We start from the raw sequence: 14517 nt of genomic DNA on the forward strand, positions 1-14517 counted from the left end.
CGTCGTCTTACCTTTATGAATGACACCCCCTAAACTCGAGGCTAAAATTGTGTTCTAAGATTTTAGCGAAGTGATTTTAAGACCTAACATTCAACAAAGATTTTTGTCTTATCTATGAGATCTAAAAGACTCCTCTTTTATTGATTGTCTATTTTTAATTCATCTAAATTTTCTTGATTATTTTATATTGATATGCAATAAATATTTTAAACAAACAAAACTGTTTTATAATTAAATATTATTTTAATGTATATTTTTTAATTTTATTTTTTAAATATAAATACTTAAAAATAATATATTGTAAATAAATATAAAGTAACAATTATCACCGAGAATATCTTTGTTAATTAAATAATTTATCCCTTTTCTTCCCCTTTTATCTATTTATTTGCACTCTTCTTCCTGTATTTTATTTTATTTCATTTTTCTTCCTCTTTGTTGCGCTTACCATCAAGGCTTTCATAAGCATCCTACGAATTTTCTTAAGTCATATGCATTGATTGTAACGTAATTCTTGACTCTGAGCAGGTTGGAACCTTGAAAAAATTCTGCTTTTTGTTCGTGCTGCTGACAGAAGTTGGCAATGGACAACAGAACTGGTTTTGGTGTTGTGCTTACAATGGTGTGTGTATTTACTGCTCTCCTGAGTACTGATGCGGGAAAGACTCATACGGATTTCGTGACGACAACGATCTCCAATAACAAGATTGCCATCTTCTCCAAATCGTATTGCCCGTAAGTCTCCTCTCTTTCTCTTCGATTCGAATCTGCTAATATCTGCATTCATTTTTTTAAAACCCATTTCAGCTATTCGATCAAACCTAGCAATAGTTTTTGGTACAAAGAATTGCATGAATAATTTTTGGTAAATTTACATCATATAAGATGGTTTCCCGAGCTGTACTGAAATGAGATAATTATGTCCATATTTGTAGTTAATTTAGATAAATACGGAGCTGAATATCGCTATGTTCCTGCATTTCGTTCTCTTTAATAGTCATCTGCGTCGATCCAAAATTCTGAAGGTACAATGGCCACATTTTGTTGTCCAATAAAAGTGTAGTTAGGAATGGACATTGGAAACACGTGGGGACAACACTGCAGAAGGCCCTTGATTTTTGTGATTAGGGTGTGAAGTTCATCTGGAGTTAGATAAGTGATTTTGAGTTGGTAGCTAAATCCTGTCAAGGTACATTAGCAATTTAGCAGCACTACATATGCCTTTTTGGTGAACCGTGTTCCATTCTTTAAAGTAGCTCAAAACTGAACTGAATCTGTTGCGTGGCCAATGGATACATCAATTCTGTGATTTGAAGAGCAGAAATCCCATGGATTGGTAAATGGGTCCAAATTACTGGCATTGAATATTAAATGAATTGAGAGGGAACAAACTGTTTGTCTAGCATGTCCTCCGTGCATTTTGACAATCGTTATTCTCATCAGCAATAAGCGAATCTAACAACTGTTGGATTTCCAGCTACTGCTTACTGGGTAGTCGTGCCTGTATGTAGAAAGAGGTTTCCTTTCTGAGATGGTTATGCCCCCTGATCTATAGAATATAAAACTTGGAAGTGACTAGAAATTCATAAACGGTGGTGTTGAAGACGGAACTAATGACATACAAAAGCATCATAAAATGGATATTGTTTTTTCTTTTTTTGTTTTCTTGAACAAAATAGCCTCAGTTTGATGAGAGCCAGAAATCCTTTAAGAGTACTTGATCCTGGTTCTTATCAGTGAATTTGTTGCAAAACAATGCTAGAAACAATTTCCAACGTTTGATATGAATTCCATATTATTTTGCACGGTCCATTTGTGTCATTTTACTCAGATTCCTGTTGTGTCTTCTATGAATGGGTACAAGTGAACATCCTTTTTTTTTGACAATAGTCTTATTCATTAAGACACATTCCTGACAACTTGTCTTGCAGTCCATTCTTCATTCCAAATTGGGGCAGAACAGAGAACTCACGGATGAGACACGGTTGAGAGAGCAGGTACGGGTTCCCCCTCTAAGTAGACCACCCCATGTTGGATGGACAAGGGTTCCTGCCACTTGTGGGCCAAGGGGTGTTATATCACGCCCTTGGGCTTAGTTGCGGTGAATGGTTCCAGGCACCCGATCGTGCAATCCCTACTATGGTTGATTCTTGGAAATGAAACTATAGATTAGATCCCAATGAGTGATGCTATTCAACTTAAATACTTATTTGTTTTTTTTCAAAGATTCAATAGCTATTATATTATTTGATTACAGAATATTATTTGTTAAACAAATCATGTTGTGAAATTGTTACTTTGGGAAAAAACAGGTATACTCCAATCAGGGGACATAACATGTTATGGCGAAAAATTGTATGCACTTAATTGGTTGGATTCTTGTTGTTAACTCAGAAACATAAATTGTTAGGTGTCACAGGAAATATTTAGATGTCGAGATACAATAAATTACATAGATATTTGCAAAGTTAACTTTGGGAAACAAAACCTATTCTTTTAGTATTAATCTCTCTTCCATTTTACCAGACATTTTTTGTAAGTCATATGTCTGGTCCTGGTAGCCTTCTCAACCAATGCCTTTCCTAGTTCTTCTGGTTTAGTTATGGACAGCTGTATCTGCTGAATTGTTGGTTCTTTGGGTTCATTTCCTGAACGATATTGATACAGGTCTGCTACACTGTGTATTGAAGATATTTTAACTCCTTCCCTAATGCAACCTGATAGGTATTATCCTCAAAATTTCTTAGGATCTTATGTTGTCCAATATTTTGTTTGCTCAAATTTATTGTATTCTCTGAGGAAACCTTTTCTTTTTATAAATTGCCATGACTAAATCGCCAGCTTTTAAATTGCTTCCATCTCTAGATTGATCATAATTTTCTTTATCCTTATATTACTCCGTTCTACATGCCTTTAACCATCTCATGTACTTGCTACATGTGATCCGCATATTCTTGTGCGTCATCACTATTTTGTCCTTTAATCAGAGGATATCCCAAATTTGTAATTCCTTTAGATTTGCTGCCACATACTATTAGGAATAAGCTAAGTGTGCTGCTTCTATTTAATGATAACAAGCAACTTCTGCCTGAGTTTTTGAACCATCTAATCTCTTTGGTTTTTCTCCAGCTAAACATCTCAATAGATTGACAAGTGACCTGCAGTTGTTTGATGTAAAGTCTAAGCAATTTTGTAATAATCTCAAATGTAACTCTATGGAAGAAAAAAGAGAAATATGTATGCCAGCCATTGTTAGGAAATCAGGAAAAGGAAAAGAAATGAAATAGGAATTTGGATCAAGTTGATTGCAATGGTAGCAAAGTCCTTTAATTTTGTGTAGGAAAGGGGAAAGTCATTAAAAAGCTTAAAAGTCACTTGGCATAAGTTCAAGGTTGCTAGGAGACTGGTACTGGTACAGGTAAGGGAGATGAGTACAGACTGGTACATAATGTAATAAAAAGGAGACAGGGGTACTTGGAGATGCCTATATATATATACATGTGTAATTAATCAATCATACATATAATTTGGTAAAACATAATAAGTGATTCAAATAATTAAGTTAAAACTTTGAAGTTTATGAGTTTACATTTTTTAACTTAATTTCTAAAGATAAAACTTGAAATATAATTTAAATTTACAGCTAAAACTTATAACTTAATAAATTCAAATTATATGGTAAAAACTTAAAAATTATTAACTAAAATTTTAAAACTTTAACCTAAAATTTATACTAGGTTATAAGTTATAAGTTTTTACTTTGAAGAGTTTGTTTTACAGGACTAAGATTAAGCGTTAGGCTTCTATCGGCACTAAAGAGAACAATGAAAAAATAAAAAATTGAAAGTGGAAACCTACCTCTGTAGCCATTGCTTTTATGAGATCTCTTTGTTGCTCGCCCTGTCTACCATGGCATTTGATATTCATGCTTGTCATCATTTCTACTCTTAAAATAGGAATAAAATAGTAATTCTATTTGCCAAAAATGGGCTTAAATTAGTAATCATTCATCCATTCTAATAGTCATGTTTTTAGGTTTCTTCCCCACGTTTATGGCTTTTTTAAAGAGAAATGTGTCAATACTTGACCGAGACATCTCTTGTCATGAGTGACAACTCTATAGCCTTCTCTGGTACCAGAGAACGTCTTAGGCTCACAGATGCATCTCATGGGGTGGGAGATGCATGTCCCAACAACTATGTATAAGTAACTTTGCTAACTTTAACAACTCAAAACTTCACTACCTATCACTGAGCCTAAATTAAGTCTCTATAATATGATAATCTACTAATTAGGAGAAAAGTGGAAGACCAATATATTTTCATAGATGCTAGTCCTCAATGTAGTTGGAGGCTATGAGAAAGAGCTGCCTTTGGGATGGGGGTCCCATAAGGCATCCAATAAGAGATATGGAGACTGCAATGCCATTAGGTGGTAAGGAAGTGCTATGGGTGACAAACAATATTGATGATAGAAGTAAAATAAATAGCACTGCTATTCTATCTAATACATGAAGAACAAACATTCCCACTACAAATAAACTTGCCAAATGAAAGGAAAGGGTTATGTTGATATGTTTTTTGACACATCAAACATAGAATAAAATACTAAGTATCCTATCCTTTCCTGAACAAGGAAACGTTATATGCTTAATAGTGTGATCAAGTAAGGTTTCTTTAGTTAGGTCTTGACAATGCATTTGGATACTCAGTGAAATGATGTGAGATGCTGGTATCACAAAGGGAATACGCTTTGTTGGAACTTGGATACTAAACTAACTCGAACTTCAAATAAAGGACAAAAGGGAAAGGGTTTAGAGAAATCCATTCTGAAACCTAATAATGCAAGAAATGATTGCTGACTTAATGAAACCAAACCAAGCTTTACTGCGCCACAAAGAAACAACTACACAAAGATGGCACAATCTCCAAAGGGTACGCAAATGATTTTCAAATCACTTATGCACATCAACACCATGAATAATGAGCATAGAGCAATTGAAGTTAAGCTTTTAATATGAGTTCAAACTAACCATGCACTGCAATTTGCAATCAACAGACTCCAAATGGCATGAACATATAGGCTTCACCATTTATCAACAATTAGATCTTTCATTCAACTAATCAACTCCATGTAAACAAATCTAAAGCTTGAGAAGTAGAAACCATGCAACATGTTGAAACAACATACAAAATCCACCATATCTTCAATGAAAATCATATGTTTAATTCAACGTAATCTTGAGTCTTGACAACAATCTCTAATCTCCTCCTCCTACTCTAAGACTAAGACTAAGACTACTTGCTACCTCTCTTCTATTATTCTCCTATCATTAACTGTTACAAATAAGAAGAGCAAGCCTTTTATAGACTTTCAATTACAATTCAAGGGCCCAGATTGATTTGAAATCAATGGCCAAGATTTGAACAATAAAATCCTAATTAGAGTTAGTTACAACTAACAGCTCATTGACCAATGAGAAAATTACAACATTTTGGACATATGTCCTTCCTTTGAATGTGGACCAATGAGAAGTGAGGTAAGGTATAATAAATAATATTTAAATGTGACTCCATGTGTCACTTGCTTCTCTTTGAATGAGTTAGGTTCAATGCATTTGGACATGCTGGCATGGCATCATTGGATTGGTTGAGGATGATTAGGCACCACATCAGTGTAGATATCTCTTGATACTCAACATTATCACCTTGTTTGACTGATCGTGATGGCTCATATTCCTAAATTGCATCATCTTGATCAAGTTTCTAACTTTGATTAACTACTTTGAAACTATCTTTCCTCCTTGATCATGCTTGCATTTCATTCTCATTTTTGGGAACCCACCTTGTGATGTCTTTCTCCTTGCATTTTTATTCTCTACGTTGGAATCTTGAAATTCTCTTCCTTGGACTTTCTTGATCCTGATTTTCTTGTAATTGAACAATCCTCCATGTTGTAATGTCTTGTACTTTGATCTTGGATTTCCAAAGGTTGATGATGCATTCTTCCTTGCAGTCTTCTTGAATGTCTTGATGTCTTTGAGGGCCTTTGGGGTCCTCTTGAAATTGTTTATGTCTTCCTTTGCATTGTTGTATGCATGACATGATCTTCTTGTTGTAGACATAGCCTCCATGCTGCATCTTGGATGATGAAAATACTTTGCCTTGAAAGTCCTTGTCATAGTTGATTCCTTCATCGTGGAGCAATCTTCCATGTTGCAGTGTTCCTTCTTGAATGTTTTGATCTTGTCCTTTGCACTTGCATCTTCTCCTTTGAAATCATTCCTGCAAGAGAGAGAAAGGGAAAATTCCTTGGAGTATGATTGTGAATCAACCCCAATGTTGATTATAAGATTCCCTTAAATGAAATATAAGAAGATCATCATTCCTATTTCACTTTTGAAGAACTTAAGATTTTCATGATAATCATTGTTCAAAAAGAAATCGTGAAACAAATTCTATTCATGTTGTCAAGGAATGATGAGTGCATTTTCCATGTTGTAAAGGAATTTTCCATGGACAGGATTTGATGCCTCTCAAGAAATGTAGAGCGCACTTTCACATAGGAGTGGAAATCTTGAGTGCTTTGAGCCTTGGAAAGGAAATGTTTGAGTGAAAATTAGACTAGTGCAAGGAAATTTTGGAGCGGAAATGAGATTAGTGCAAGGAAATTTTTTGCTTGAGTGCGATTTTACCATTGAAAGGAATTTTTTTTCCTTGAGTGCGATTTCACTATTGACAGGAATTTTTTTCCTTGAGTGCGATTTCATTGTTGCCAAGGAATTTTTATCCTTGGAGCGCATTTTCACTGCTGTCAAGGAATTTGGGCACTAAATCACCTAGGAGAGGAAATATGGGAAGTGTTGGGTGCATTTGAGACAGGGAAGAAATTTCTTTCTTTGGAGTGCACCTAAGCCTTGGAAAGGAAATTTTGTTGCATTTCTTCATGAAGCAAGGAAATCTTGGAGTGGAATTTCCACATTTCCATACTTGTGACAAGTAATCTTGCAATATTCCCAAGTGTTAGAAGGAAATTCTCTGATTTTTTCTCTTGAAATTTCGTCTTTGAACTAAGGAATTTTCCTTTATTTTTCTCTCTTGTCAAGGTCAGAAAATCCGACCTTGACAATGAATTTTCCTTGTCAAGACATCACTTCCTTGGAAATTTTCTTATTTTTTTATGCTTAACATTTTCTTCTTTTCACTTTTCTTAGCAATATTCTTGACAACATTGGCAATATTTTGCAATTTTTCGTGCACTTACAACAACAATGTGATATTTCACCTTCAATTTCAATCTTGACATTTGTTCATGGATTCCAGACTTGAAATTTGAATTCTTGACTCAATTTACCCATTCCTGATAGACAAGACATCACTTCCCTCCTTAAGAGCTAGGAGACAAAACTATTGCCAAGCTATGCAAACTAAGAAAAAACACCTAAGCTAACAAGCACAAGTGGGGGTCCCCATTTGCAATGGGGTGATGTGTGAAAACGTCACAACAGGTTAGGATATTATCTTCCCCTTGGCTTGTGACTCTTTGTGAGAGATAATTGTAGACGGAACAAGACAAACAAATGGCCTAATCAAACTATATTAAAGTATTATTGTAATATTTAGTATATAGTGGTCAATTAGTCTTTAGGATAGATTTTAGGAATATTCTTTAGTCTTTTCGTTGTCTTTCTTATCCTTTTGTTTTATTAATTGTTGCTCTTATCCTTTACGGATAAAACTTTTGTAACTCTTATTTAAGGAGAGTTTTTCTCCTTATTTTAGATTGGATATCCTGGTAATCATTCTCTGTGTTATATTTTTCGTAATATAGTATCAAAGCCCAAGTTGAGCTTCAGGATTTGAGATCATGTGAATTCTATAGACAAATGTTAGAGTGACGACTTGCATGCCTGTGATATAGAATGTGCCAAAGGAGTGTCACACAAAATAGTACGGTACAGTACGGATTTGTATTGATTCTTACAAGTACAAGTTGCAGAGTTTGTATGCAAAATCATGCTAGGTTTTCTGTAGAAAATTGCAACTCTTTTTTTGAAATTCATGGGTAATTTTTGGTTGGGAATCTCAAATGTTCTTTCTGGAAATTTTTAGCGTCCTCACTTTGAAATAGAATTTAATGGTAAATAATAATAATAAAATCAAAATTCAAAAGAATAAAAATAAAATAAAAATAAAAATATAAAAGAATATAATTTAAATATAATTAAAATTTAATTAAGTTAATGAATGGTCAAAAGGCATGGAATAAAAGGGCGAAGAGAACCTCATTTGAGAAGGGGATAATTTGGGAGAACAGAAGTGCAGATCTGATTTAAATAAGAAGTGCAGATCTCAGTGTGAAAGGTTGTGGTCCCTTTCAAAGAGCAGAAATAATGGAGAGTTGCACTCTTTCAAAGGGTGCTAATGGTGAAAGGTGTGTCTCTTGCCAAAGGGCATACATGATGAAGAGGTGTGACCTCTCCCTCACATTGACAGATATAAAGGAAAGGAATCAAAAGCGTCCAGTGACATCACCATCAATCAGATCAGATCAGAACTGTTATTAAGTTACAGGTAGTAACATCCTTGTTCTTGGTGTTATGCATGGGGATGTGCTGAATGTGTATGAAGCCTGATAATATTCTTATGCAGAATTTAGTAGTAATATAAATATAGACTGCAATATGCATGACAGTCATACTTAATTTCAGAAACATTCGTAGTACATGAAAGACTAATATATATACACATATACATATATAGTATATGAAATACTAATATATATACTAATATATATATATATATACACACACACACACATGAAAGACTAATATATATATTTCAGAAACATTCATACTTAATTTCAGAAACATTCATACTTCTGCTAATACTTATGGAGGATGGGAATGATTTGTGCAAAGGGAAAGGTGGTCTAATTCCACACAAATCAGGCGGTCTCAAGATGGGGTAAGGGCCTGCATCCGGAAACCTTGAGGGAGCCTGTTTGTAGTTTGGTTTCTCAGCGCCCTAGCACCATAATTACCCCTTCCTCCATTAGGGTTAGGTAGTAACCAGGTTAGACCATAATATAGAGGGTTATGATTTATAATATGAGGGAATAGTAGTCATAAGCATAATAACATTTGGTAATGCACTCAATGATGTATGACAATTGTTGATAACATGACAGCTCCTAGTAGGGGACATTACAAAAATTGTGGCATTTTTCTTGCAAAAATATTCCATTTTACCTAGAAAAATTGTGATCATATTTTCATCAGCAAATTGCATGCTATCTTTGTGAAAATCATGGCGACATTTTAAATCCATGTCTAGGGCATCTATTTGGATTTTTTTGATGATATTTTCATAAAATCATGAAATTAAGGAATGTTTTAGACCTTATTTTTGGCGATTTTTATAAAATTGTGGGGTTTGCTGCACATTTTTGGCTATTTTTCAGTGCCTAGGGTTTGATTGAAAAAAATTTAGTTATTTTTTCCCATATTTTATAAGCATAAAATATTCACAGTTTGAAAACTAGGGTTTCTTTATTTTTTGTGATTACACGTTGGTGGGAGGAACGACTTCATTATCCAACATCATGTTGGAAGGCAACAAACACTTCACGGGTAAGAAATACAACACATGGAAATGACACATGCCATGATCTTCAAGTACATATGCTTCTATAAGATCGTCCTTGGTATTGATACTTGACTAGAGGTTGTGGGTAAAGATGAGGACAAGTTTGATGAGCGCGATCAAGAATTCGCCATGTTGATAAAGTTATTAGTGAGTGATGAAATGCTTCTAGAGGTTCAAACAAACAAAACCTTTGTAGAAATTTGGAAGCACTTACAATATTTGCACAAGACGTCAGATAAAGGTAGGGCCTTCTTCCTAAAACTATGCTTTTCTCAATCATGATAGATAAAAAATGTCTTTTTAGGAGCATTGGATGAAGATCAAAGACATTCACGATCAATTGTTAGCTATAGGTTGCAAGATAGAAGAGGATATGGTGGACATAATGTTGAAAAGCTTACTAGGGTTTATGAACATTTTATTGAGACACTCAATATCACATCTATCATTGTTGATCTAGAAGTTTGAAGAGTTGTGCAATAAGATCTTGCAGTATAATAGATGCAAGAAACAGTTTGGAAGTGATAGTGATGCACAAAGTGTGGAACATGCATTTGCAGCCAAGGACAAGGGCAAAAGAAAATGTCCTCAAAAGAATGGACGAGTATAACAAAGAGATTTCAAAGAATCTAAAAAATATCACATGTCATTGTTGTAGTAAATTAGGCCACATGATGAAGCATTGCAGAAAGAGGTTGGTGGAAAAAAATCCAACCTAGGAGGGCCTCAATCAAAGGTTCATCTTGTAGAGCATTTTGAGGAGTCAGCCTTCTGTGCTCTCATGGCCAAATGTCCAACAGATTAATCAAAGTCTTCTATGTGGCACATTGAATCTAGAGCATCTTGACATTTCAGCCATCAGAAATATTGGTTCATGGAGTACACAACTTGCTCAGATTTAGTGATTTTTGGTGATGGTAAGGACACAATTGTCGGCAGAGGAAATGTGCATATATCTTTTGGAGGAAAATAAAACTCATTTATCTCAAAGTGTACTATGTCTCAAGAATGGAGCTAAACCTTCTCTTTGTGAGTCAAATTATGTGCCCATGTCCCAATTTGGATGTCATATTTAGCAAATACAAATGCTATATAGTTGACAAGGAATCTAAGAAAACCATTGTTGTTGGTATCTAAGATCATGGTTTGTATCAACTTGTTGGTATTGGATGGGTTTAGGAACATGCATTTGATATTAGTACACTATGGCATCAACAATATGGGCACTTCAATTTAACATACCTCTCTTTGCATGAGAGAATTTGATTGAGGGATTACCTGACATCCAACAATAGGTATAGGGTGTTTGTGGAGCTTGACAAGTAGGGAAGCAACACATGAACTCCTTTTTCATATGGACAAGCTTGGAGAGCCTTAAAGAGTCTTATAGTTGGTTCATGCAAACTTTTGTGGACCAATGAATATGACATTAGTCACTAGTGCTAGGTACTTTCTTTTGTTTGTTGATGAATTCAGTAGGAAAATGTAGGTGCTTTTCTTGAAATTAAAATCATGTGTTGAGAAATTTCAAAAAGTTCAAATCATTAGTAGATGAAGAGTCAAGTTGTGACATTATAAGCCCTAGATTTGATACGAGAGGTAAATTCTATGTAAACGAATTCGATAACTTTTGTGCTAAGCAAGGAATCAATAGACAATATACAATATGCTATGCTTTGTAGCATGATGGAGTAGTTGAGAGAAGGACCCGCACAATTACAGTGATGGCTCGATGTATGTTGGAGAACATAAGTGTTTCCTAGAAGTTTTGGGCTGAGGTAGTTTACATTGCAATTTATCTACTCAACAGTTCTCTGACACAGGGAAGTGAAGGAGAAGACCCTAGAGAAAGCTTGGTTTAGGAGGAAATTTAAAGTGAGTCATCTTAGGGTCGTCAGCTCTATAGAAAATGTCTTGGTTCCAGATGCCAAGAGAACCAAATTGAACCCTAAGAGTAAGAAGGTAATGCTTACGGGTTACAATGAAAATCATAAGTACAAGTTGATTGATTTTGGTACTAATTGCTTGACTCCAGCAGGGATGTTGTGATTGAGGAAGAGTTTGGGCCTTTTTAGCCATCTTCATACATCAAGATTATTGAAGATCAAGCTATTAAGAATAAGGATTTAGGTGTTCAACTTTTATTTGCTCCACTTGAAAGGGGGAGGATTTTGAGCGCGAGGAGTTTCCTAGGCAGGTAACAATACTAGAAGAATTTGTTGATGAAAACCTAGATGACATAGAAACAAGTAGCCCAAGTCATGATGGCATTATTGATTTGGCCAAAGATGCTTTGATGTTTGGGATGATGAAATGATCTATAAGATTAGATCATCTAGAGGCAAGATCAAGAACACAATTAACTTCGCTCTTTTGGCCAATCTTTAGGGAGTTCATGATCCCCAAGATTTTGTGGAGGCAAAAGGAAAACCTGAATGAGAGAAGGCCATGGAAACTGAGTGCTTTGAAAAAAAGATTTGGGGTTCTTTTAGATCTTCCACTAGGGTAGAAACCCATTGGTTGTAAATGGGTGTACAAAGTCAAGTACAAAATTTATGGTTCATTTGACAAGTACAAAGAACGGTTGGTTGCAAAAGGGTTCTCACAAAGAGAAGGTATTGACTATGAGGAGACCTTTGCTCCCGCAACAAATATGAGTGACATCCATTTAGTTCTGGCCATGGTAGCTCAATTTTTTTGGAAATTCTATCAAATGGACATCAAAAGTGCCTTTTTCAATGTCTGGCTTGGAGGAAGAAGTGTACATGTCTCAGCCTTAGGTTTTTAAGTTGCAAGAAAGGAGCATCGGGTATACAAATTGAAAAAAGCTCTATATGGCATAAAGTAGGCATCTAAGGCATGGTACGTCAAAATTGATAGGTATTTGGTTGAACAGGGATTTTAGAGAAGTCCTTCGGATCCCAATTTGTATGTCAAAAGCGTAGGCAATGAGATCATTCTATTGGTCATTTATGTAGATTATATCATTATTACAGGTAGTGAGACGCATTTGATTGAACAACAAATCAAATATAATTTGAGTAAGGCTTTTGACATGACTGATTAAAGTCTTCCACATTACTACCTAGGTGTAGAAGTGTAATGTCCCCACATTGAAATAGAATTTAATAATAAATGATAATAATAAAATTAAAATATAAAAAATTAAATTAAAATATAAAATAATATAATTAAATATGATTAATTAAAAATTAATTAAGTTAATGAAAAGTCAAAAGACATGAAAGGAAAAGTTGCGACTCCCTCAACAATGAGATATAAAAGGGAGAAGAGAACCTCATTTGATAGGGAGCATAATTTGGAAATGAGAAGTGCAGATCTGATTATGAAAGGTTGTGTCCCTTTCAAAGGGCAGAAATAATGAAGAGTTGCACTCTTTCAAAGGGTGCTAATGGTGAAAGGGTGTGTCTCTTGCCAAAGGGCATACATGATGAAGAGGTGTGACCTCTCCCTCACATTAAGAGATATAAAGGAAAGGAATAAAAAGCATCTAGTGAGATCACCATGGATCAGATCAGATCAGAACTGTTATTAAGTTACAGGCAGTAACATCTTTGTTCTTGGTGGTATGCATGGGGATGTGTTTAATAAGTATGCTTAATATATGAAGCCCACTAATGTTCTTATTTGGAATTAATAGTAATATTAATATGGACTGCAATATGTATGGCAGCCATACTTAATTTCATATATATATTCATAATACATGAGAAATATTTATACTTATAGTCTAAGTCATGTTACTACTTGTTGTGACCATTTCACACATCGCCCCATCGCAAATGGGGACCCCCTCTTTTTGCTTGTTTTTCGCTTGTTTTCGCTTTCGTTTTAGGGTTTTGTTAGTTAGTTAGTCGTCTGGATTTAGGGCCAAGCCTTAGGGTTTTAAATTTTGCCTTTTCAAGCCAAAATCCAGTCATTTTTGAGAGCTTCTGAGCTTCTTTTCTAGAGTGCAAATTTTTGAATGCAATGAATTCGCCAAAATGGTCTAATTTTTCAATTGGAATGTTCATGCAGAGCTTAAACTTGTCTAAATGATGACCGTCAATATGAATTTTTGTCTGATTGAATATTTTGACCAAATTTTGACTTTTTTGAAGTTTGATCTTAAGCATTGGAATTGATTTGTTTTCACCTCGTGAAGTGTTAAAATGTGAAAAATCTTGTTATTTTGGCCTGTAGGAGCAAAATCGCTCCTGTCCCTCAGTGAAGGACGGGAGCTCATTTCCAAATATCTCATCATTCTTGCAGAGTCCAGACAAATTTTACGTTTGAAGTGATAGAGAACGACAAGATCTTTCATTTGAATATAAATTGAAGATTTTCATGAGCACAGAAAGGTCTCCAGAAGGAAAATCGCTCCTGTCCCTCAGTGAAGGACCGGAGCTACGATTCAAATTTCGTTTTGTCCTTGCAAGATTTTGATAACTTAACAATTTGAGGACGCCCGAAGGAAGATGCTTTGCCAAATGAATATAATTTGAGATGCAAAAAACGAAGGAAAATGACCTATATTGACTAAATCGCTCCTGTCCCTCTCCAAGGGACCAGGGCGAGGTACCTTGTAGCTCTCGTCCCTCTCCCAGGGACTAGAGCGATTTCCTCCATTTTGCAAAATCCAGACAAGGGTCAAGGCAAGTTTACGTTCAAAAACAAGGGAAAACATGAGATGAGCACATTGAATATAAATTGAAGATTTTTGGGACGTCCATACCAGTGTTAAATGCCTAGTTCGCTCCTGTCCCTCAGGAAGGGACCAGAGCGATTTTTGATATAATTGCTTTTCTTGCAAAGTTACAAATAATGTGAAGGCATGGGTGGATAGAGTGAAGGAGGACGATTCCGTTGA

General features: G+C 35.1%; 1 protein-coding gene across 1 annotated transcript in view; it reads left to right on the plus strand.

Annotated features, from left to right (window-relative positions):
• Nucleotides 1–409: 409 nt before the first annotated feature.
• LOC131066859 (glutaredoxin-C4) overlaps nucleotides 410–14517 on the plus strand; it is a 123576-nt gene continuing 109468 nt past the window's right edge. The window contains exon 1 of the mRNA XM_058001731.2: nucleotides 410–735. Within this exon, the coding sequence (XP_057857714.1) occupies nucleotides 584–735 (152 nt within the window). The 5' untranslated portion in view covers nucleotides 410–583. The remainder of the gene's footprint in view (nucleotides 736–14517) is intronic.

Source organism: Cryptomeria japonica, chromosome 8 (assembly GCF_030272615.1).
Source record: "Cryptomeria japonica chromosome 8, Sugi_1.0, whole genome shotgun sequence".
Taxonomy (NCBI): domain Eukaryota; kingdom Viridiplantae; phylum Streptophyta; class Pinopsida; order Cupressales; family Cupressaceae; genus Cryptomeria; species Cryptomeria japonica.